The sequence below is a fragment of the Taudactylus pleione genome, unplaced genomic scaffold (genome assembly GCF_031769625.1).
Source record: "Taudactylus pleione unplaced genomic scaffold, aTauple2 ptg000066l, whole genome shotgun sequence".
Classification (NCBI taxonomy): domain Eukaryota; kingdom Metazoa; phylum Chordata; class Amphibia; order Anura; family Myobatrachidae; genus Taudactylus; species Taudactylus pleione.
The window spans coordinates 27,128,802-27,155,484 of NW_028284468.1; the positions used below are offsets into that span (position 1 = coordinate 27,128,802).

Below are 26,683 nucleotides of genomic sequence, written 5' to 3' on the forward strand. Positions count from 1 at the left end.
GAAGGACAAACATCTCTGCAATCCACCAATCAGGCCTGTATGGTAGAGTGGCCAGACGGAAGCCACTCCTTAGTAAAAAGCACATGGCAACCTGAAGGACTCTGGTCTGATGAGACAAAGATTGAACTCTCTGGTGTGAATGCCCGGCGTTATGTTTGGAGGAAACCAGGCACCGCTCATCACCAGGCCAATACCATCCCTACCAGTGTTCGCAAATACGCGCTATAGCGCGTATTTTACCCCATATTGGGGACTGGGGACCCACTTTTTTAAAGTCCCCGGGGACGCGCTGCGCTGTGACCAATCCCTGACAGCTGGCTGCAGCACAGCGCTTCCCTCTGCAGTAACAGACACAACGCTGTCTGTTAGAGCAGCCAATGAGAGTCAGATAGACTCTCATTGGCTGCTGCTGTAGAAAGCCGTGCTGGGATCAAGTGTCTGATCCCAGCATCGGCACAGCGTTCGTGCCCGGCGCTGGGACAGCGTTTGTTCCCAGCGCCGGGTAAGCCACCGCGGCGGGTACATGATGGAAGGGACCACCTGGTCCCTTCCACCAGTGGCGGCGGGAGAAGCTTTGCTCCGGGCGCGAGCTGAGCGGAGCTCGCTGCCCGGAAGCCAAGTAGCGGCGGCAGTGGTTTGGCACTGGCCCGCGAGCTTTGGCTCGCGGTCCAGCAGCCAATAGGAGGCAGACGCGACGAGCCAATCGCGGCTCGCTGCGTCATTGCCCTGCCCACTCGCGGCGTCTTGAATAGACGCTGCTGAGCGGGAACACAATCAGTCCGTCGGCGGAGGGGAGGAGTGAAGACCTCCCAAAGAGAAGAGCGGCGCGGCAACAGTTCCGGCGGCCGCGCAAGAGGCCAGAAGACGGCGCGATCAATAAGGAAGAGGCGGTGCCGCTGGCCAGGACGGGCCAGCGGCAGAAGACTGAAGCTGAGAACCGAAGAGGACTGCGGGGGAGGAAAGCAAAAGAGCTAACGAAGCTCCCCCCCGCAGCCTTTTCCACCGTGCCGGTAGGCGGCCTTGGGCCACCGGTCTTTTTTCACTCCTTCCTAGACCACCAGGGTTGTCGGGCACTGGGGCCGTGGGATGAATTCAGGCAATAGGCCTGTGGGTCTCTAGGCGGGCACAAGGCCCGGGCAACATAGGGGGCATTAGGCCCAATTGAAGGTATATGCCCCCCAAATAGGTGTGTGACTTGGGCATTAGGCCCAGGTCACTAGAGGGCCCACGTATTTGCCCTTTAGTGGCTTGGACCTAATGCCCAAGTCACTCACACCTATTAGGGGGGCAGATACCTTAATTGAACTGCGCACTGCACAGGGGGACCTCTCCTGGGGGCACTGCACAGGGGGACTTCTCCTGGGGGCACTGCACAGGGGGACTTCTCCTGGGGCACTGCACAGGGGGACCTCTCCTGGGGGCACTGCACAGGGGGACCGCTCCTGGGGGCACTGCACAGGTGGAAAGTCATATTACCTGAAAGATCATGGAGGCATTAAAACATGCATTTAAGAGGCTTGTGGGGATATCTGATGCTGTAGGGGGTATCAGATCTGCATTTTAGGGGCATGTGGGGATGTGTGGTGGCATGTGGGGAGGTCTGAGGCATATGGGGAGCTCTAAAGCATAAATTATGATGGAATCCAGAAATGGTCAGGTAGGACCCAATTTTTTTAAAGTGGTGGGTCCCTGGGACGCACAAATTTTGTCGCTCACCGCGATCACTGCCTACAGTGAACCATGGTGGTGGCAGCATCATGCTTTGGGGATGTTTTTCAGTGGCAAGAACTGGGAGACTAATCAGGATAGAGGGAAAGATGAATGCAGCAATGTACAGACATATCCTGGATTAAAACCTGCTCCAGAGCGCTCTTGACCTCAGACTGGGGCGACGGTTCATCTTTCAGCAGGACAACGACCCTAAGCACACAGCCAAGATATCAAAGGAGTGGCTTCAGGACCACTCTGTGAAATTCTTTGAGTGGCCCAGCCAAAACCCAGACTTGAATCTGATTGAACATCTCTGGAGAGATCTGAAAATGGCTGTGCACCGATGCTTCCCATCCAACCTGATGGAGCTTGAGAGGTGCTGCAAAGAGGAATGGGTGAAACTGCCCAAAGATGGGTGTGTCAAGCTTGTTGCGTCATATTCAAAAAGACTTGAGGCTGTAATTGCTGCCAAAGGTGCATCAACAAAGTATTGAGCAAAGGCTGTGAATACTTATGTACATGTGATTTCTTAGTTGTGTTTTTTTTATTAAATTTGCAAAAATCTCAAAAAAATCTTTTTACACGTTGTCATTATGAGGTATTGTGTGTAGAATTTTGAGGACAAAAATGAATTCCATTTTGGAATGAGGCTGTGAATACTCTCCGGATGCACTTTATGTGTAAATGCCCCATTGACAACCAGTTATGCCCCTGCAAGTGCATTTGACTCAGTATGTCTCTGAATTGCTCATAGATGCATACACTCAATGACAAAGCATGCACAGTAAGAAATATGAAGGACCTGTCTGCAAAACTGACTTGCGTTCAACTCTACGTTGGCTTCTTTAAGACCTGTGTGTTTGCCTCTTTATGATCAACCAATGTTTGTGATTTGGAAATATGGAATTTTTGCAGGCAATCATTTTCTTTTGTGTTTGTGAGTCAGTCCACACTAATTTTGGAATAAGGCTGTAACATAACAAAATGTGGAAAAAGTGAAGCGCTGTGAATACTTTCCGGATGCACTGTGTGTGTGTGTGTGTGTGTGTGTGTGTGTGTGTGTGTGTGTGTGTGTGTAGGTACGTACGTACGTACGTGTGTATGTATATATATATGTGTGTATAATAAATATTGCGCCGTCGTACACCTGATCATGTGTAGTGTGTGCGGCGCATGTGATATATCGTTACATCGCGCCATTCCATCACTGAGTTCACACATTATATAGTGTGTGTACCCAGTTTAAGGAAATGTACATTAAATTTGTCAGGATGTTGTTACTGGATCTGTATTATCCACATGCAGTAATTACTCCTGATCTTTCATTTTATCAGTATTGACAATTCAACCTGCTATTTCTTTTTTTCCAAAGCTGGTACCTAATATCTCTATACCTCATTCTCTTTTTTTCTAGTTATTAATATGTCAGGAGGACTTAATTCACTTATCCAACTGTAGATCAATAAACCTGAAAGTTACATGCTAGGCATTTCATACAGTTGGTCCAGGAGGAATTTCAAACCTCTTAAGAAATGTTCATATAAATCAATTTGGGCAGGTTCCCAGAGCCAGACTAAAATGAAATGAGTGGACTACATATTGTGTGTCTATTTTTTACATTAAAATACCAGCAACTTAAAAGTATGGATTTTTAACAGTCTTGAAAATTGTAGTGCTTGGATAGCCCTTATAAATGTAGATGAGCCAATGATTTATCTTGTGATTTGGGCAATGAAATTAACTACAGTGGTTTTTGTTATATATTTAGGGACATTTACAAACAGTTCAGCTCTGCTTCTGAATCGCTAGATCGAATTAATAACAGCAACACATTGGTATAAAAGTCACTGTCAGTGTGGACTGTCTCTGTTCTCCTCTTCGCCCTGACCTTGCACTCCCCATCCCTGGAGCATGTCGTGTCCTGATGTCACACAACAAACACCAGGGGAGCATTGAAAGTAGGAATATGGGTGCCCGGCAAGTCTTAATGACTCAACCTGTGCCTTTCTATGTAGCGGGATGCCCCTCCAAGCACGCTCCAAATTGGAAAAGGGTGGAGGGTTACCTCTCAAGGTGTCGTCTGGGTTGCAACTGTGCCACCCCCTCGGCCTTACGCCCCCATTTCTTTGTTCAGGCCCTGTTTATGTAATACAGAATTTAGACTGTACTGTTCACTTGGGCAGGGAATGATGTGAAAGATTGAACATACTCTGTAAAGTAAGATAGTACTGTATATAAATAAAGCATAATAATATAGAGGTTAAAAGGATAATTGCGGATTGGTAGGTGCATCTCAAACAGCTAATTAAATATTCCTGTAAGATGAAGATGATTGCAGTTTATGGTTCAATGATTAGATGGACTTGTTATTCCGGTATATGAGAGAGAGAGAGAGAGAGGGAGAGGGACACCACTTACGGCATTAAAAGACATCACTTTTGATTAGGCAAAAAGTGCTGATCAGAGACTGTTAGTTACTGTTTATGGAGTAATCAGTGAAGCACACCAATTGCTGTGTATACATACATAATACGCCATATTACAGAAGACTAAATATGTGTGTACACATGGTATGATATTGTGAACGTTATAAACGATAACTATATCGTTCATACCGTTCAATATCATTCCGTGTGAATGCAAGAAATCGTTAACGATGCGCACTCCCGCGGATCATTAATGATATCTATCTTCGTCCGAACATGCAGGTTAACCTGTCTATCTCGTCAGGCCCTGCATGTTTTGGGGACTGTGGCCGGTGATGTCACTGAACGATATAGTTAACGATATCGTTCAGTGTGTATGCTCAATGTTGGGAACTACATTGAGCCCGTCAGGTGAAGGGACAACACTGAACGGTATCGCTCATAGAGCACATAGTTTCATGTGTACCCGGCTTTAGTAGTATTACATGACTTCTCATCCAGCTGATCAGGGAGCGGTCTGTTGCCATGTGATTTTTGATATGTGTCCTCATATATCTAGCCTCAATACACCACATAGAACAAACTCTCTGGTGCAGAAACAGCTGTCTTTTCTTTTGCCTTGTATGTAAACGGCACTTGCCAGTACCCTTTGGTATAGGGTGGTAAAGTACCATGCTGTTCTCAGTCCTTCAGTTAGTTCATCCACACAAGGCACTGGATAGGCATCAAACTTGGATACACTATTCAATTTACGGAAGTCATTGCAGAAGCTGCCGTCGGGTTTTGGAATGAATACAATGGGAATTGACCACACTATATGGGACTCTTCAATTGTATCGAATTACACATTTTTAAAAAAAATTTCTTTAGACACCGATTCCCATTGGGCTTCTGGTATTCTATAGGGTTTTAGGTTAACCTCAGTGATTGTCATGTTAGTGATGGTTGTTTTCACACCCTTTTCACATTATTTTAGTTTAACATAAGTTTACTTCGAATTTACTTAGAATTCGCAAAATTCTACTCCAAACCCCTAATTATCACACATTTTTAATTAGCAGATCACATTTCCCAAAATTGTAATGGGAAATGTGATCTGGCCAAAGTTACTAAAAATAAATTGTGAAACAATACCAGGGGAAGCACTGTGATGATAACGAGTTGGCGTTATCCAGGGTTCCCCCCGGTTCCCCGACTCCTGCTCTGCTCTGACAGGCAGAGCCGGGAGCTGGGCCACAGTGATTTGCTTTGTGGTTTAAATAGACCACGAGCTGATCACTGTAAAAAAAAAAAAAAAACATATAAACCCACTTACCTGCACCTGGGTGATAGGTGCTTGGTGATGTCCTCCGGGGCTCCAGTAAGATGGTCTCCCGGCTCCTGCTCTGTGACCCTGGTCAACTGCTGCATTGAATAGCTGACCTGGGTCACAGTGCAGGATAGGAGACCAGCTGATCGGTGCCAAGAGGACATTACAGAGTACCGATCACCAGAGGTAAGTGAAAGTGCGGGGAGGGTGGGGGCTTGTACGGTGATTCAGTCGGCGCATGCGCGGGCCCCTTTTCACTATCTTTTGTGAAAAATACAGTGATAAGGCTGGGATGGGATTCACAGGGACAGCTCTTTATCGCAGGCTCTGTCCCAGCAGGGGATTTTTGATAAATCCCTGTCATATTGCCTAAATTCGCAATGCAAGTTTAGGCAAAAATTTCAAATGCGGATTGTAGTAAATAGAGCCCTTAATCTGACCCGGCTCATTCTCTCCTTCTTTTATTTCAAGAAATTGAGGGATATGGCAACCTCTGGTTACAAGATCAACACACAGAAATTGGAAGTCCTGTACTTATATATCTCTTAAGAACTCAAACATAAATTACCACGCACTTCTCCCTTTACATGGAACTGTTGACAGATTAAGTATTTGGGGATGTACCTCACTAAAAACTACTACTACCTTTTTCAAGCTAACTACTCTAAGTTGTTAGCGCAATTCAAAATGGACAATGGCAACTGGAGTGTCTGTTATATCTCATGGATTAGCCGAATCAAAGGGTCAGAATACTTATTTCGGACCCTTTCGGTAAGGGTTCCCAACCATATGTCTTTAAATATTTGCAACACATCACCTCACAATTTATTAAACGTCCTAGAGTGAGAAGGGATATCTAGCAAAGACCCACATCTAGTGGAGATTTAGGCATCCTAAACTTTAGGTTTTATTATAAGGCGGCCAGACTCGCTCAGGGGGGGTCTGGGTGTCAGTCGAATCAGAGACTCTTAATCTACACTCGATTTCCTCCTAGTTGTGGCTTCCTCGACTGACCCGACCAAAGCATCTTTACATCATCTTGTTATTTCCCACACCTTAGATGTACAGTATGGGATTTTGCAAATCGTCACTACACATAGCTCCGCACCGGAGCCCAATAATTCCCTTGACTTTCGCCCAGGATGTAGTCCGACTACCTTTATACACTGGCAGACTAGGGGTGTTAGACTAATGAATAATATTACTCAACATCTTATATTCCCCACATTTACAGATATGCAACATAAAAGTTCTATTCCCCACAAAAAAGTTTTTTCAATACCTACAAATCTGCCATTTTGACTCAACAATTAAGCTGTGTCTCACTAATAGACAGCTCACTTCTATTGAGTCCTTCATTTTACAGGGTGCCAGCACCAAGGACCTTAAATCCACACTGTATGCAGAACACGTTTTTTCAAGGCTGGAGGAGTGGAAATTTGGAGCAGTACTGGTAGCCGGTATCTGCTCAACCCCTGCTGCATCCCGCTCCGGGCCCTGGAAGAGGATCACCAGGCACCACCACTGGTGTGCTGGGATCCTAGGATATTAATAAAAGTCCCCCATTGGAGCCATTGTCCCGAAGGCTGCAGCTGTGACTGGCTGCCACAGTTTACTTGGAGATTAATGCTGGGCAGCTAGACGGCAAACAAAGAACACAGGCAGGGTCTGGTTCGCTCTTTGTGAGCTCCGGGATTCCCTAAAGGGGAAACAGTTGGGAAGCCGATGGACGGAATCCCGATCGCCAGCTTCCCGACTGTACAATCCCGGCAAGGGTTAAATGACAGGCGTTGAAATCCTGACGCCTGTCATTTTTCCTACGCCGGGCTTACCGATCAAAGGTAAGCCGGGCAACTGGCGCGGACATCCGCGGGCGGGGGAGAGATAGGTTTAGGGTTCCTGGGGGGAACTTAGGGTTAGGTACCCATCCGGAAGGTTAGGTTTAAGCTAGGGGAAGGGGGGGGTTAGGGTTAGGCACCTCCCCGGGGGACTTAGGTTTAGGCAGCAGGGAAGGGGGGGGGATTAGGGTTAGGCACTTAGGGGGGAGGATAGGGTTAGGCACCCCTAAGGGAGGGTTAGTGGGGGGAATTAGGTTAGTGAATACTTACCTTGGGACGATTGGGATTTTCATTATGTTTGAACCGCTGGCCGCAATCATACCGAATCCCCCTAAAGGGGGCACTGTAAAGGCCTGGAGAATACTAGGTGCTGTAGTTTTAAAATAAAAATAAAAAACGTGCTTAACTGGATAGCAGAGGCAACCAAATTAGTAATGGTGGATGTCTTCTTGCCCACACTCCCAGAAAGTCTGTGGGAGGTCCTTCCAGGTCAGGTGATTTCCTGCTGTTTCCTGGAGGACTGATTGAAAAAGTGAAGACACCTGCTGCTGCTCTGGGGGCTGGGGAGTGTGGTATAGTACAAACTGAAAAGTGAAATTTGTTTTTATTTTTGCCGTTTAAAATTGCTAGAGTAGAGTAGTTAGGTTAGTTTTTTTGTGGTTGTTTGTTTCATTAGATTAGTTAAATTATATTTATTTTGCTGTATTTCAAAAATATATATATTTTCTATTTCTCTCTCACTATACAGACTGGGGCTGTAGGCCTTTTTTTGTTCTGTCTCAGTTGCAGTTGGTGGTAACAGTATGTCTGCAAAGGGGGACCAACCTCCCAAGCATAAGCAGGGTGCTGTATTACATTATACATGTTTTAAATGTGCTGCCAAGCTCCCTCAGGGGGTAGGATGCAGAGAGCACTGTGTGCAGACTGTGAGGTTGAGGCGCCCGTGCTATGCTTATTTATGGACGCACCGTCAGAGGAGGTGTTACTGGTATGGGCAAAGGTTATGGCTGAGTCCATTGCAGATCTGGCTACGGAGCTACTATAGGTTCGTGGCCAGGCTAATGTTAGTCCATCGGCCTCTATACCTATGCAGCAGATTCCACCATTTCTACATCAGGGTCCATAGGGTATCCACAGGATACCTTGGGGTATTGGTGATGATGTCAGGAATCGGACACCCCAGAGTTAAATTTTCATTCTCCCAGGATGCACTGGCCCCCGAGCCAAGGCATCTCAGTTTTGTTGGTGTCCGGCCAGGAGTCGGATCACGTGCAAGCAGAGTGGGGCTATAATGGACCCCTGAAGTTTTCTAACAAGCAGCTGTGGCTGCACAAATGAGCTGTACAGCATTGACAGTCAGTACTGACATCGATGCTGTCGCTCCTACACCCCGCCAGACCAGAACGCTGGTACTGATCTGGGTATGCTGGTAGGTATCTGGGGTCACAGCTAGCGGTGACCCCAGATTACCTGTACTGTCGCCGGATTCAAGTGGGCAGGTAAGCGGCGGGGTCCCGCAGAGGATACCCGCCGGTAACACAGTCCTGTAGGTCTCCAGGCAGGGGGCTCCCTGAGGACAGGCTGCGCGTGGAGCCAGGTATTAACCTGCGCTTCAACTAGACCACCAGGGACAGCGGGCCGAAGCATGTGCGGTGCAGCGCGGCATCCCAGGAGTTAATAGCATGCCAGGGGAGCGCGCCTTCCCTGTCTAACAGCCGGCGCCTCCCCCGTTGCACAGTGCCTCTCCACAGCGGTCTGGCGGGCTGTGTCAGCGCTCCTTCCCCGGGCCCGCCTCCTCTCTGCTCCTCGGCGGCCATTTTCTAATGAAGTGTGTTAACTCTGTTGGAAGCTGACACAGGTGGCATCGCGGTCAGGGTCCCCCCGCATACCTCTCCTCTAGAGTAATGTCAGAGTATGCTGCACTGCTTCCTACCAGGCTCTGTGTCTGTGTAGTTGATCTCAGTGCTGATAGTGCAGGAATTTATTTCTGCATTGTATGTGACTTAATGCTAGCGGTGTCTGCCTGTACTTTCACTTCTGACTGTCAGCCATTTTACTGTCCCTGTTCTTCTTCTGCAAAAGCCCTTGAAGTGCAGTGTTGCAGGGTGTTCATTGCCTCACAATAAAAATATTGTCTGTGAGGGGAGTCACATACACTCCGTTACACTCATCATGTTTGAGAGTGATCGTGAATTTCCTCTCTAGCTAAAGTGTACCGCATGTACTGTACCAATAGTGGAGGGTGAGGGGCACACTGAAGGTTTATGTTGGTCATGTTATATAATTTCATGCCCGATTTCTGTAACTGCGCCTGTGCAGGAACCGCCCTGGGCTTGTTTTGCTAAGGCACTTACAACCCTTTTGGGCAAGCTGGCGATGCCCCCTGCGTTTCCCCAAATGGGGTTATCGCAGCAGTCGGTAGGGTCATCACCCATGCAAGGGTTCCCTAGATAGCTGATGGTACCCAAGTGTCTCCCACTTTCGCCCCCCCAGGTCTCCCAGGAACCTGCGTGGGTAAACTCATTGTCCAATACGGTACAGCACCTGACAGAGGTTTTACAGGGGGAGTCATCATTGCGGCCTGCTAAGCGGCCTTTAATGTCTCAGACAGCTCATTATGATGAGCACGACATATTTCTGATGACGGGGAGATTTTTGACCTGGAGCTCCCTCGTACTAAGGAGGTGGAGTCCAAGTCTAAAATATATATACCTGGCCTTATACGGGCAGTCCGTGCGGCCTTGGTTATTACAGATGACGATCTCCCCGGTGGCCAAATCTAAATATGCCTTCTTTAAGGTTATTAAGGGTGATGCCACTGTATTCCCTCTATCTGGTCAGTTAGTGGATCATTTAGAGGAGGCGTGGAAAAAACCAGGTAGGCGGTACCAGCCTCAGAAACGTTTGGCTTTTGAATACCCCTTTGCGGATAATTATTTTCCCAAATGGGAAACCCCTCCACAAGTGGATTCTCATGACACACGCCTACTGAGGAGTGCTACATTGCCCATGCCCTCCATGTCCTCCTTAAAGGATGCTACAGATCGCAAGGTGGAAATATGCTTGAAATCCATTTATTCACTTGCTGGGGGGGCGTCCAGACCGGCAATGGCCGGGTGCTGGGTTGCCATGGAGCGCTGGGCTGATAGCTTGGAGATGTCTCTAGACGCTGACTCGTCACCCGAGCAGGTGGAGTTAGTGGGTAACCTCAGAGACTCAGCTACGTACATTAATAAGGCAGCCTTAGATATAGGGCTCCTCACTTCCAGAATCTCCTCAGCTGCTCGTCGCACCCTCTGGTTGCCTTCTTGGACAGCAGATGCAGATTCCAAAAAGGGATTGGAATGCTTGCCCTTTAATGGACAGGTCTTGTTTGGCCCTGATCTGGACTAAATTGTGGCCACTCTGGCAGCAGCTAAGTCTGCGTGTCTGCCATCGGCGACAGTCCCATCAGGGTCTGGTACTTCATCCTTTCGGCCCTATAGGGCCCAGGGTAAGTTCAAAGTGCAGTCCTTTCCTAGACAGGCAGGGGCCAAGAAATCTACCAAGCCAAAGAAGCAGGCTTGGAGTACACGACGTCCAACTCCCAAGTCAGATGATAAGCCCTCAGCCTGACGGGACAGGCCTCCCCTTGGGGGACCCCAAAGTAGGAGGCTGGCTTCTTCAGTTCGCCCAGTGCTGGTGTCTCACAACCGTAGACACTTTGGTAAGAGAAGTGGTCTCTCAGGGGTACGCCCTCTCCTTCCGGCGGAGGCCTCCAATCCGGTTTTTCACCACGGACCTTCAGTCAGACCAAGACAAGGCCTGGGAATTCCGGAAGGTAATCCACTCTATGCTCCAGGCTGGAGTTATAGTGCCGGTCCCGTTGTCCCAGAGAGGATCGGGGTATTACTCCAATCTTTTTCTGCTACAGAATCCAATGGGTCTTACAGGTCCATCCTCAACCTCAAATCACTCAACAAATTCTTGAGGGTTCCTCGGTTCAGGATGGAGACCCTGTGTTCCATCATTTTGGCGATGGAGCCGGGGGATTTTATGGTGTCGCTAGATATTCAGGATGCTTACCTGCATATGCCGATTGTCTCAGCACACCAGCGTTTCCTCAGGTTTGCAGTAGGAGACCAACACTTCCAATTTCAGGCACTGCTCTTTGGTCTGGCCACAGCGCCTCGACTGTTTACCAAAGTCACAGATGCAGGAGGTCCGCTTGTTGCCCTATCTGGACGACCTTCTGCTGTTGGCATGATCTCCAGAGATCCTTCAGCGCCATCTGCAATTGAATCTCTGTTGCAGGCTCACGGCTGGCTGATAAACTGGAAGAAGTCATCCCTGGTGCCATCACAGAGGATGCTCCATCTCGGAGCCCTGTTGGACTCCCAACATCAGAGGATCTTTGTGACGGTGGAAAAGATCTCTGCATTACATGTAATATGCAGTTGCCTGCAGAGTCACCGAGTTTCTATCCACTCGGCGATGAGGTTACTGGGTTCCATGGTGTCGATGTTCGACATGGTGGAGTTTGCCCAGTTTCACTCCAGACCTCTGCAGAAGTTGATCCTCTCCAGATGGAATGGGTTGCCCCACTGGATTAAGACACAGACAATGGTGCTGTCACCGGAGGTACGTCTGTTGTTAGCCTGGTGGCTGCAGACTACTCACCTGAACAGGGGGCGCCCCTTTTGGATTACGGACTGGGTACTTCTGATGACGGACGCCAGTCTTCGAGGTTGGGGAGCAGTGTCGGGTCCGCTCTTCTTCCAGGGAAGGTGGATGCCAGCAGAATCTGCGCTTCCAATCAACATCTTGGAACTAAGGGCAGTATTCAAAGCTCTCCAACAAGCAATACATGTCCTCCACGGAAAGCCCGTGCAGGTGCAGTTGGACAATGCCACCATGGTGGCTTACATAAACCGCCAAGGAGTAACCCGCAGTCAGGCAGCCCTGACAGAGGTGTCCCGCATTCTAGTGTGGAAGGAAGGCAATCTCCCTGCCATCTCGGCAGTGTTCATATCAGGAGTCCTCAACTGGGAAGCAGACTTTCTCAGCCTTCAAGACGTGCATCCAGGAGAGTGGTCTCTTCACCAGGAGGTGTTTCAGCTACTGGTGAACAAGTGGGGTCTTCCAGAGATAGACCTCATGGCCTCCCAACACAACAACAAGCTTCCTGTGTACGGGTCAAGAACAAGAGACACAGAGGCACTTCTGGTAGATGCTCTTTCAGTCCGGTGGACCTTCCAGTTTGCGTACCTCTTCCCTCCGTTCTCCCTTCTTCCTTGAGTGATTCGCAAATTCAAGCAAGAAGGCGGCATGCTCCTGCTGATAGCTCCAGCGTGGCCCAGACCACACTGGTACTCAAATCTCAGGAGCCTATCCATAGACGCTCCAATGCGGTTGCCTCTACGTCCGGGCCTGTTGTCTCAAGGTCCTTGCCATCACCCGGACCTGGACCATCTGTCTTTGACGGCGTGGTTGTTGAGACTGCCCTCTTGCATGCTCAGAGCTCGGAAGCCGGTTTCTGCAAGAATTTACCACCGAGTGTGGCATACTTTCTTTGAATGGTGTCGATCTAGAGGCTATGATCCTCAGGTTTTTAGGATATCCAGGATTTTGGCTTTCCTATAAGCGGGCTTAGATCACGGTCTTCGCCTTGCTTCACTGAAGGTGCAGGTTTCCGACCCTCTCAGTGTGGTTTCAGCGTAGGATTGCTACACTTCCTGATGTCCACACTTTTATGCAAGGTGTACTTCGCATACAGCCTCCTTTTGTTCCACCTGTGGCTCCTTGGGACTTGGCTGTGGTCCTTAGGGCTCTCCAAGGCCCGCCATTTGAACCACTAGGCTCAGTGTATTTAAAATGGCTCACAGCAAAGACTGTGTTTCTTCTGGCCATTGCCTCGGCTAGAAGAGTGTCAGATTTGGGGGCTCTTTCATGTCGCCCCCCATTCCTAATTTTTCATAGGGACAGGGCAGTGCTGCGCACTCACCCTGGGTTCCTACATAAGGTGATATCTAGTTTCCACATCAATGAGGAAATTCCCCAGACCTATCTCGTGGTGAAGCCTCCTTGGATATGGTACGGGCTCTTAGGATTTATGTTGACCGTACCAGTTAATTTAGGAAATCGGACTCTCTGTTTGTCCTCTATGGTTTCCATAAGAAGGGTTGGCCTACCAGTAAGCAAACCTTGGCAGGATGGATTCGCACGCCGATTTCTAAGGCTTACATTCATGAGGGCCTGTCTGTACCATCCTCTCTTAAAGCTCACTCTACTCGGTCTGTGGGTCCTTCATGGGCAGCTCACCATGGTGCCTCTGCAGTTCAGCTGTGCAAGGCAGCCACATGGTCTTCTGTCCATACCTTTGTGAGGTATTATGCTTTTGATACCTTCGCCTCTCAGGATGCTTCCTTCGGACAGCGGATTCTCCTTCCAGCACAGGAGCATCCCCGCCCTTAAAGGATACTGCTTTGGGACATCCCCAAGGTATCTTGTGGATACCCTATGGATCCTGATGTAGAAAATAAGAGATATGGTAAGAACTTACCCTTGTTATCTCTATTTCTACGAAGGCCATAGGGTTCCACAGGACTCCCCCCCTGTCGCACCTGTACTGCAGATGGGCTTTGATCTGGTCACCGGTTTTTCCATCTCCTTCTGGTGAGAATGTGATTCTTGTGTATTCCAGACTTTCTTCTCTCTCTTTGTTCTCCTCCTCCGGCCTATGGCTTGTTACGAAACTGAGATGCCTTGATTCGAGGACTGGGTATAGGAGAGGGACCCCAGTGCATCCTGGGAGGATGAAAATTAAACTCTGTGGTGTCCGATGCCTGACGTCATCACCAATACCCCAAGGTATCCTGTGGAACACTATGGACTTCGTAGAAATAGAGAGAACAAGGGTAAGTTCTTACCATATCTCTTATTTTCAGTTTCCTTCCCCTGTGTTAGCTAGCACCCCAGTGAATAGAGATATGTCTATTCAGATGGATAGACAATTCTAGTTGGGAAGACAGTTCTCCCGTTAGTTTGGGTGTTACTGAGCTAATCCAGGCCATTCGCCAGACTTTGAAAATTGAAGACGAGGAGCCTTATGATGAAGCGGCTTCTGCAGCGTTATTTAGAGAAGAAAAATGTTTTGAATTGTCCTTCTTTTATGCATTTTCCTTATGTGCTGGGGGAAATCCTGGGCTAAGCCAGATAAACGTGTTAAGCTTCCAGCAGGATTTAAGTTTACTTATCCTTGTGCAAGAAAGATACGGCTCCATGGGAGGTACCTACAGCAGTGGATGCACCGATTGCCTATTTAGCAAAGACCTCGGTACTTCCAATGGCTACTGCAGCCGCACTGAAGGATGCTACGGACTGTAAGTGTGACCATCTGCTGAAATCCTTGTTTGCTTTAACAGGTGTTGGCAGGGACCTGGGCTACCAAGGCCATAGAAGCCTGGTCAGACCAAATAGCAGAAGCTATTTAGTCAGGTGCAGATTCTTCATATATCCTTACCCTGGTGGACAACCTGAAACAGACTTCAATTTATGTCATGCATCTTTAGATACTAGTTCTCTTCTGGCAGGTATATCAACCTTATCTGTTTCGGCCAGAAGAACATTGTGGTTACGTCCAAGAAAAATTTTTTTAGGGAGTTTCCTTTACAGGTCAACCTCTGTTTGGTCCAGAGCTGGAACGAATAATTGTTCAGGTGACTGGCGGAAAAAAGCCAGTTTCTGTCAGTTCTTACTTCCCACTCTATGTTTTCTAGGTTTTGGCCCTTTCGGTACTCTGGTAGGTCCCAGCCTCTGCCCACCAAAGGTACGACAGGAGGTCAGAGAGCGGGTCAGTTCAGAGGGTGTATGACTATGCGATCACATCGCCTCTACACTCGTAGGGGTGACAGATCCTTCCAATGACTCGGGTCAAGAGGATTTCCAGCCCATTGGTATAGGTGGCCATCTTCTCTCTTTCAGGGAGGCCTGGTTTCGGTCAACCACAGACCTTTTGGGTCAAATGAGTCCTCTCCAGAGGTTACATATTGGATCTGGAAGGACCCTGTCCACATTGTTTTTTTGTAATCCCTCTACCTCGGGATCAGCTCAGAAAAGGGACATTAAGGGGGGGCAATTCTCTCCCTTTTAGATTCAAGGGTAGTGGTCCCTGTTTCGATACATCATCAGGGGCTAGGGTTTCATTCAAGTCTGTTTCTGGTAAAAAAGCCAGATGGATCTTTTCGCCCCATTTTAAATTTAAAAAGTCTCAACCTGCACTTAAGGGTGAGAAGGTTCAGGATGGAGTCATTACGTTCAGTAATTACCTCTATGGAAGTAGGAGAATTTCTTGCATCCATAGATATAAAGGACTCATATCTCCATGTACCTATTTGGGAACGAGACCACGAACTGCTGCAGTTTGCAGTAGGCCCCTGCCACTTTCAGTTTCAGGCTCTGTCATTCGGTCTTTCTTCCACACAAAGAGTGTTTACAAAACTGAAGGCACCTATGGTAGTTTTTCTGCATCGCCAGGGAATTACAATAATTCCCTATTTAGATGACTTGCCAATAAAGGCACCTTCAGAGGAACTCTTGAAGGATCACTCTGGAACGTTTGCATGCTTTTATTCCAGGCCCCTTCAGCATTTCATTCTTCAGCGCTGGAGGAGGTGTGAGCCCTGTCTAGATCGACAGTTTTTTCTCCCTGTGTTCAGGTGTGCCAATCCCTGGGTTTTTGGCTCTGCACTCGCAACCTGTCTAGGGGTTGTCAATTCTCTCCCTCGGAATGGACGCTAGTAACTACAGACGCCAATCTCCAGAGATGGGGTGCAGTAGTTCTAGGGTCCCAGTTGGTCTCTGGAAGAGAAGATGTTGTCAATCAATGTACTAGAGCTGTGAGCAGTCTTTCGTGTTCTTGTTCAGGTGCAGGAACTTCTCAGAGAGACCCTTACAGATAAAGTCGGACAATGCCACGGTGGTGGCATATATCAACAGACAGGGAGGAACAAGGAGTCCTTTGGCTATGGCAGAGACCACCCAGATTATGATGTGGGCAGAGAGATTTGTTCTAGCCATATCGGGCATTTTTATCCCGGGGTGAACAACTGGAAAGCCGACTTTCTCAGTCGGCACAGGGTTCACCCAGAGGAATGGTCCCTGGACCCCCAAGCAACTCTGGTGGATGCCCTAACAGCCCAGTGGTCCTTCCACTTTGGGTATCTTTTTCCGCCAATTCCCATGCTCCCGCATGTAATCAAGAGGATCAAGTGAGAAAAAGCTAATGTCCTTCTAATAGCGCTAGACTGGCCACGGAGGTTGTGGTACTCGGATTTTCTGTCTATGATGCCCAACCAGCCGTGGAGATTTCCACTAAGAGAAGATTTAGGGCCTGATTCAGACCCACTCGCAAGCGGCTGTCCGCACGCAAGTGGGTCGATGTTGTGCACTGCGCATGCGCACGACGGCGGGAGCTCCGTCGTGCGCATGCGCCAGACGCGACGAGCGAAGGACTTTCCTTCGCTCGTTGTGTCTGATCAAAGGGGGCGTGCTGTCGATGTTGATTGACAGCACGCCCCCTTTGGTGGGCGTGCCTCCCTGACGGAGGCGTTCCCAAAGGAACGCCTACCGTCAGAAGCCGGCCCACTGACATCACTAGTGATGTCAGTGGGAGTGATTTTGGCTCTGATAGAGCCAAAATCACTCCGGGCCTTGCGGTTGAAAAACTCAACCGCAGGCTCCGGCTCGCAGTGGCGATGGTCAAGACCATCGCGGCCATCAAACTGCACGCTCGTATAGGCTGTAGGTGGTGACCCACAGCTATACGAGCATCCAGGAGGACGCTCCATAATTATGGAGGGCGGCCCTCATTCAGAGCGTGCGCTCTGCTCAGAGCGTACGGCTCTGAATGAGGGCCTTAATGTCACAAGGTCCATTCCTCCATCCCAATTTACCTCAATTGGCTTTAACGGCGTGACACTTGAGACCAGTATTTTGAGGTCCAAGGGGTTTTCTTCAGCCGTTATCCAGACTATGTTCAGGCTTGTAAGACATCCACTTCTATGATTTATTATAGGGTGTGTAAAGCTTACATCCGATGGTGTGAAACTGGGAAGGGTTCTGCCTCCCAGTTTCGCTTGCCGTGTTTACTTTTTTCCAAGATGGATTGTCCAAAGGCCTTTGCCTATCTTCCTTGGGGGGTCAGGTGTCGGCCTTGTCTATATTTTTCAGAGAAGTCAGGCGTCCATACCAGACGTCAGAACTTTCATGCAAGCAGTATTGCATGTCCAGCCACCTTATGTTTCACCAGTCCTGCCTTGGGACCTTAATTTAGTTTTGGCTGCTCTTCAGCGGGCTCCCTTTTGAGCCACTTGAGAAGGTGGAATTAACATGGTTAACTTGGAAAGTAGATTTTCTTTTGGCAATAGCCTCAGCTCGCAGAGTTTCGGAGTTGTCAGCTAGCTTTCCCCTTTTGATTTTTCATAAGGACCGAGCGGTTCTCCGCACTCGACCATACTTTATGCCTAAGGTGATTTCAAGATTTCACCTAAATCAGGAGATTGTGGTTCCAGTATTGCATCCACCTCATCCAGAGAGTCCTGTCTGGTTTCTGGATGTAGTGCGAGCACTCAGAATATATGTGGATAGGACTTCTGCTTTGCATAAGACAGACAGCCTGTTAATACTTTGACTCACCAACATACATCTCTTCACTCATCACAAAATATCTCCAAACCCAACCTCTGCACTCAGCATAAGATCTGCGTCTCTCTCCCCACGCATTACTTGCTCCCATTCACAGTTATAGGACTTTCTTAGTGTTGCACCCACTCTATGGAATGCCTTACCACGCACAATAAGACTTACCTCTAGTCTCCAATCCTTCAAGCGTTCCCTGAAAACTCACCTCTTCAGGCAAGCTTATCCGATCCCAGAACCGCCCAAATAACCTTCATAACTTCCATGTCTGATTACATCCCCTTTCACAGTCATCACATAACCTCACACACTGTCTTTCTTTCACATCCACTTGACATTTGGCTGACATTCCTGTGTGACTGGATCATGCAGCCCACCAGGAAACTCTGCATTCTGGCTGGACCAAGATGCAATATATTGCACCTGTCCTTGTGTATCAATGCCTATTTCCCTATAGATTGTAAGCTTGCGAACAGGGCCTTCCTACCTATATATCTGTCTGTTATTACCCAGTTTTGTTCTATTAATGTTCCCAATTGTAAAGCGCAACGGAATATGCTGCACTATATAAAAAACTGTTAATAAATAAATAAATGACGTCCATTCAAGAGGTTGGCCAGCTTCTAAGCAGTCTATTGCTCATTTGGTTACTTCCACTATCAGGCAGGCCTATAGAGCCTTGGGCGAGTCAGTACCTGATCCCATTCGTGCACATTCGACTCGGGCTGTGAGTGCTTCTTGGGCAGCTTGGCAGGGTGCCTCGATTGAGCAGTTGTGCAGGGTGGCCACCTGGTCCTCGGTGCACGCATTTACCAAATTTTATCGGTTTCACACATTTGTGGCTAAAGATGCTAGTTTTGCTCGCAAGGTTTTTCGTACAGCATAGCATGTGCGTAATCCCCCTCCCTCTTAAAGCTTGCTTGGGGAAGTCCCAGTGTCAGTGCTTCCTAAATTTGAGTTCTCTCCCTGATGTGTGTGATGGATTCTTATGTTTTTATTCTTCTCCTTTGGCTTTGCTAGTCACATAACTGGAGAGCTAGAGAAAAGGGAGGGTATATAAGGGAGGGGGAGTTTGTCAGTCAATTATTTTTAGTGCCAACTCCTCGGCCCCACCCTCATATCCCAGCGTCAGTGATTCCCAGATGGTCTCAGAGGAATTGATTCTACGATGAGTAACCCAGAATCTTGTTTTTGCTCACTCCATAATGGACTTACATGTTCCTCTCTCACTACTAAATACTTCATGCTACCATTGTGTGTCCCTGATGCCACTCTAAACCAACATAAACTATTTCTACATATATGGCAATCACACGTCAGTTAGTAGCAACTTGGAGAAAAAAGAAGTCTCAATCATGGGGGAGATCGTAGCTAGAGTGTGCCATATAGCTATATAATAAACGGTAAAGCGTGTCTGTCTGGCTTTATTTGTCCTTTATGCACGGCCAGAGTTTTGGACTTAGCTCCACCAAATTTGGCATGGTGGTGTAGTTTGACCAGGATTAGGTTTTTGCCTAGGTTTGAACTTTGTCAGGGCCACACACTGGCACACAAACTTGACGGCTCATGCAAGTTCATATTACATCCAGAGCCTCTGTGTTTGCATGCAAGGGCGTAACCAGTTGCGTAGAGAGCCACCACGGGTCCAGAAAAGGGTGTGTGGCCTAATCACGGGAGGCGTGGTCACGACCCCTTCGAAAAAAAACTTTTTTTGCGACGACGCACACTGGGGAGGGGGGGTGCTGTGACCCCTAAGGCGGTTCAGATCCAAGGGGGGCCGTGATCACCCCCCCACATACAGAGGCAAAGCCCAGGCAATTAATATCTGCTCCCCCCCCCCTCTCGGCACCCCTGGGCATAACTAGAACTTTGTAGGTCACTTAGCAAGATCTTAAAAGGGCCCTGACAGAGGTAAAAAAACACATACATTTGCCCACACAGACCCCTATCAGATTATGCCACACAGAGCCCATTCACGTTATGCCATGCAGTAGTACGCCTTATACACATTATGCAATGCAGTAGTAGTGCCCCTTACACATTATGCCACACAGTAATGCCCCTTACACTACACAGTAATAACCCTTACACATTATACCACACAGTAATGCCCTTTACAGGTTATACCACATAGTAGTAGTGCCCCATATAACACATTTTTCCACACAATAGTAGTGCCCCTTACACATTATGCCACCCCCAGCAACTCACCTCCCCGTGTCCCTCCAGGAGTCTCTCGTCTCCCCCTGTATGCGATCAGCGTACATCTCTGAATCATGCCCTTTATCTCTCTCCACTTGATCTCTCTTTAATCCTTGATATATCTCCCCCATGTGTAAAAGAAATAAGATGCAAAAGAACAGGAGACTATACAGAAATATAAGAAGGAAGAAAAAAAAAGATGAAAAAAAAATGGTTTATAAAGCAAAGCTGGTGGCAAATTTTTGAGCCGCTGCACTGTACCTTGCTGGAACTGGATATACGTGGTAGATACTGTTTAATTATTAAAATTAACAACATACATTTTTTTTCAATATAAATTTTTATAATTCTATAATTTCACTATTTCAGGTTTTATAATGTTTTCAATATAATCCATTATACTTGACCGTTACGGAGTGACAACTTGACCAATTGTTCAATCCTCTTTTTAAAGCATCGCTATTGCAACAGCGTACTCAGTTCGGTCGATGGTGTGTACTACACATGCGTATGCTGCTCAGTGTCCGTGTGTGAGATAGCGTTGCGATCACTCAAACAGAATGGGGGTGGTGACGGGGGAGTGGTCAGAGAAACGCAGGCCATTGCATGGGCGTGCATAAATTGGCCACTGAGACGGCATACGCAGCTTGGGTACTCATTGCGTACAGCAAGAGTTGCAGTTTCTGCGGTAGATCAGACCTGCTGTAATTGTGCATGAGGGACCAATGTTACTTGATGTTCCCAATGTATATTAGCTTCAATACGCCGTGCAGCACAAAATGAGTGAGCTGCTAGGTTTTGTACAACCCTGCTGGCATTGAGCGTAGTCACAATGCGATGTGAATATGATGCACCAGGAGACTGTACTGATTAGTTTGATATGTGACACTTGTAAATCTTTGTGCATCTGAGTCTGTTAACGGAACTTGGCGTGGAAAAAAGCTGCGCTGCATAGTAGCACTTCGCATGCTGATTGAGAGATTCAGTAGTGCACAGATATACAAGTGTCGCTTATCAAATAAATCCGCACAGTCTCCTGGTGTGTGCTAGTCACATCATATTGTGACATAGACATTTTCTGCAACAATAGACACAAAAAAGATACCGGGTGCTAGCTGAGTCTTACGAGACCAGGCGCGCCGAGAGGGGCTGTTTGGCTCGACTGCATCAAAGACAAGTGATGGCACATCTGTATTTATGTTTCTTTTTTTATTTGAAACTCATATTTTGTCTAAAATTGTGCATTTTGTATTTACTATATGAATATTGACTTATTGCCTTCATAATTTGTAAATTTTAGACTTGCAAAGTTAGTTCCAATTTAACCCAAGAAAATGCAATTCATTTTAGACACTTCACTGAGCCTAAACCACTGAATAGAGGATAACTTCGCTAATGTGGCTTGTGATTGCATTTTAACAAATGGGGGCATAAACGAAGACTGCTTAGAAATATTGGCTCTCAAACTAAATCTTATGCTGGGCATACACAGCCAGATAAAATGTCTGTTAGACCGACAGACATTTTATCTGGCCGGCTGCCAGCCACAGATGTCGCCGCATACACTGTGAGAGAAATCTCACAGTGTATTCGGCAGACATCCGCGCTCCGCCCCCGGGGGAGGAGACATTTCCCTGTTCCTTCCGTAGGAAGGAACACAGGAAATGTCTGTCTGTCGGCCACGCTGGGCATACACTGCCCGATGCGGGCGTCAGTTTACCGGGAAATATCGCATCGGACGGGCATGCTGGACAATCCTGCATGCCCGACCGAGCAATATTTAACCCTCGATCGCCAGCACACACGCTACAATTATCGGGGCGATCCGCCTGATATCGGCAGATCGCCCCGATAATTGTAGCGTGTATGGCCAGCATTAGTGATGGCAGTGTTATGTTTTTATTAGTGGAGTTTTGTGAGTGTTCTGTTTCCTTCTCTTTTTTTTTTTTTTTTTTTAGACGGGTCAGTTGGTTGTCTTTTATTGACCATTTTTGACATGTCACGCATAATCATGTTGGTCTTGTCATGAGCATTACAGTTTCAAGAACTTTTAAACCACATTGTTACTTGTAATTGTAAAAACATGCAGTTTTTAATAAGATTGAATCATTATCCAGTTTAGTAATTTCATATGTAACTGTACTGCAAAGCTTTTGAAGTTCTATGTAAAAATCTATTATGACAAAAGTTACATTCTTGCATTTCAGAGCATACTATGGCTACACCTCTAGAAGATGCTGGGAAACAGGTACAGTAAGCGATGACTTTATTCTTTGTGCTTCTATATATTCACTTATAGCAGTATGTTATATACTGTATGTAGAGAGTTTTCAGAACCTAAAGAAATTGGTTCGTAGAAACATATTTTATTTATATAGCACATACATTATTACAGATACTATATCAGTCATTCACATCGGTCCCTGCCCCAGTGGTACTTAGTCTATATTCCCTATCACATGGACACACATACACAGATAGTGCCTTAAACAGAAATTCAGCTCATGACCTCAGGGCTTTGAGGCAATCATACTAACCACTATGCCAACTGTGTTGTATTATTAATCTCAATAAATTTTAAATAAGTGTCTTTTGCCAGTATTGCTTCTGCAGCTTTATGCAAATATCGCTACAAGGCCTTCCCTGGTGTGTCTGAATGTGCAAGGACTGAGACGCCCACTTGGTGTGTCGTTTTTAGACAAAACCCTCGGTCGCACCTTTCCTATGCTAGGTACAGATTCTCTATTAGAGTGTGTCCTCTAATTTAAGCGATTAAGCTTCTGAGTTCGCAACCAGTTATGCGATTTGCCCGCTACACATCCATAACGCGCCCATTAGACGATCGCATAGCCACGTTCTAGTTACCGCCCACGGTTACTCAATACATTATCAAGACTCTTTGTCTCAATCATAACTGTGACACTCTGCGCACAGACTCTGGATGGTAGCGCAGTGCTTCTTAGTTGCCTAGAATCAGGCCCTTAGTGATTCCCAAATGCACAAATCTTTTTGCTCCAGTTAATTTGATCCTACACTCTCCACCATTGTTCCCAAAACTTGGCACACAAAACTCAAGGCATAAGAAAACCATTCCAATGAAATGGATGATACACTGATGCAAACATGACTGCTGTGCTGTACATGGCAAATGACAGTTATTTCAGACTTCCAATCGTTATTTTTCCAAATATATGACGCCTTTGAAAATGATTGGTTTGCTTTTACATAAATGCTATCATCATATTTTCCCATCTTTAGCCATTTAGTATATATTGAGGTCTATGTTTATGCAAATGATTTAACTGAACTGTACGAATAAATAACACCATAATTTAGCAATTCTTACTTAATAATACTGGAATATGACATTCCTGTGATCTCTATCCTTTACAGATATGGCGTGGAGCTTTTGTTCTTGCTGATTACATTCTCTGGCAGAGAGATCTCTTTAGAGGTTGTACAGTGCTGGAGCTAGGGGCAGGCACTGGTTTCACAAGCATCATCATGGCAACAGTTGCTAAGACGGTCTATTGCACAGGTACAGCATATCATTTTATTATAATAAAACTTATGTCACACATTGGGTGAGTTGTTCCAGTGCCCCAAGTCTATGTTAGTAACAGTATTCTGAGTTACAGGTTAGGCTGACCTCGTTAGTCACAAAGGATTTTCATTGTGAAAAAGCTTCAATTATAGGGAATTAAAGGGGGAGATTGTTATCTTATGAAAGATAGTGAATAAATTGGGTGCTTTTAGAGCCATTTAGGTATAATTATAGAGGTTTATTAGGTATTAAGGATATCGACAGCATAACTACAGTATACTCACTCACAGTGAATACAGTACATTAGTAAAATATCAGTATTATAAGCAGCACATTTGTAACTTGCCTAAGAAATATTAACTGTTAAAGTCTCTCTTGGTGTACAAGACCTTTATTAGTATATATTTTAAAATAGTGCATAGGTGTTGACCCTCAATAATGTGCTATTAATAACTGCCGAACGATTCTTTTTATGACAACAACCTTTTTTTTGTTCTATATTTATAATAGACATGTGGAAATAAATATTATTTGAACCTCTTCATGACTGTATGTACTTTGTACCATAGTATCTGAACAATTGTACCAAGCATAGCTAATCAACGTTTATATTGTTGCTTATTTTATCACTATGGTTATTATTTGCTTTTCTTATAAGACATACTGTTGTGCTTTCTTGGGAACATAATGAATAAAATGTGCTTTACATAGAGGAAAATAGGCATAATCATGAAATTGTGACACTTCTTATAAATTCTTATTTAAATACTTTTAAATCGTTGGTGAATGCCACTATAATTACATCAACATTTAATTCTCACAAGCATGGGGGTACTAGATGTACTCCTCTCCAGATCTCTACCTCAAACTTTATTTTCTTTGCCTAACTTATGCTAAAAATTAACCTAACCAATAACCTTAATAATATCTTGTGGAGATACAAGCAGTTAATTTTGGGTACAGTATAATTTTCTTAAAACAAATGATATATATTTTTTTATTTGCAGTGTTAAAACTATAATGCATCTGCTGTAACTCTTTCCAGCAGCTAAAAGTGCAGTGAAACCTGTACATTTAATATTAATATGGTTCACACAAGGGAATCATGTCAATTATGCTGGCCATACACGCTACAAATATCGGCGGATCGCTCCGATAATTGTAGCGTGTGGGGGGGCGACCGAGGGTTAAATATTGCTCGGTCGGGCATGCCGGATTGTCCAGCATGCCCGTCCGATGCGATATTTCCCGGTAAACTGTCGGCCGCATCGGGCAGTGTATGCCCAGCCGCGGCCGACAGACAGACATTTCCTGTGTTCCTTCCTACGGAAGGAACAGGGAAATGTCTCCTCCCCCGGGGGCGGAGCGCGGATGTCTGCCGAATACACTGTGAGAGAAATCTCACAGTGTATGCCGGCGACATCTGTGGCTGGCAGCCGGCCAGATAAAGTGTCTGTTGGTCTGACAGGCATTTTATCTGGCAGTGTATGCCCAGCATTAGGGATTGTTTGTCAAAGCATATGAAAAATGTTGTTGCAGGAAGATGTACAAACAGTTAAGTCTCATGCATGAAATTATGATTAGTGTAATACTCAAATAACATCCAGTTCATTGTAGTCATGATCACATATAGACCATTGATGAAAGGTTCTGAATGTGGATGACATGACTTGTGCAGAGTAACAGGTTCTTTTCCGCCAGCTACCACTGAATGAAGTGCATGAGAATGCAAAATGAATGTGCCATACTGTACAGTAGCTTGTTTATAAATGGCATATAACAGCCAACAACCCAACTGACTTTGACTGTTGCTACCATAGTAATAAGATCTCACAATAAGTTGCTTTATAACATAGCTTCCAGCAAAATCATTGGGTGTTAGTCACACTGTCGACATTCACTATATAGATATGGGATATCCAGCGTCAGTATCCCAACACAGTTGTAATGCTACTTAAAAGTATTTTAACCGTGTAGGCACTATAGCTTTAAACATGCCACTTTAGCAGCACAGTGACTGTCAACATCATGAATACATGAAATCGGGTTTATGTATTTAAATACATGTATTTAATGTATGCATCAGAAGTTTGCTTTATGTCCCCAGGCTTGATTGTTTATTCAGAAATGCCTGATATCACTGTCAGTCCTTATTAATACAAATGTTTTCTCACACATTTTTGCACAGTCGTGCCAAACAGCCCCTCTGCCGCACCAGGTCCTAGTGCCAGGCATCTGTTTTGCCTGAAAATGTGTCTGTCACAATGTGATGAGACTAATACCCCTTTCAGACATGCCGAGAATCCCGGGAATTTGGCTTGCCTCAGCCAAATTCCCGGGTTGCCGCGTATGTCTGAAAGGTACCTACCCGGGAACGTGTTCCCGAGTAGCCGACCTTTCAATCGACCTGGGAATTCAATCCCGGGAATTTACCCTGCTTATGTCTGAATGGTGCTACCCGGGAATTTACTACTCCTGGGCTGCACCAAGCAGCTTTTACATTGATTTGGCAGCGCAGAGCATCCTATAGGACGCCCAGCGCTGCTGCGAGTTGGCAGCGCGGACGTTCAGCGCTGCTGCTTTGAGTTGGAAGCGCAGAGTGTCTTATAGGACGCTCAGTGCTGCTGCTCACCAGCGCCGGGCGCTGGGGACACCCGCCGGCGGGTCTCTGCACAACGGGCCGTCCGTACTCCCGCTGGACCACCAGGGCACATTTAAATAATTTTTTAATAATAAAATGCCTGTAGTGATTGGTCGGCTGCCTGCTGCATGATGATGACATCATCAGCGGCAGCCGGAGAGGGGATAGGCTAGGAAGGGCAGAGGAGAGGCAGGTGATATTAAAAACTAAGAAACCCTGCTTATGTCTGAAAGGGGTCTACCTGGAAAGTTCCCGGGTAGACACTGTAGTGTGAAAGGGGGGTCTCGACCAATTACCCAGGAATTTGCACAGGAGCAATTTCCCGGGTCTGAGCAG

General features: G+C 46.5%; 1 protein-coding gene across 3 annotated transcripts in view; it reads left to right on the forward strand.

Annotated features, from left to right (window-relative positions):
• Window positions 1-26,683, forward strand: part of METTL22 (methyltransferase 22, Kin17 lysine) — a 179,877-nt gene that overhangs the window by 38,440 nt on the left and 114,754 nt on the right. For all 3 annotated transcript variants that reach the window (XM_088466909.1, XM_088466908.1, XM_088466907.1), the window contains exons 4-5: window positions 22,370-22,410; window positions 23,556-23,700. In XM_088466909.1, the coding sequence (XP_088323035.1) occupies window positions 22,370-22,410; window positions 23,556-23,700 (186 nt within the window). The remainder of the gene's footprint in view (window positions 1-22,369; window positions 22,411-23,555; window positions 23,701-26,683) is intronic.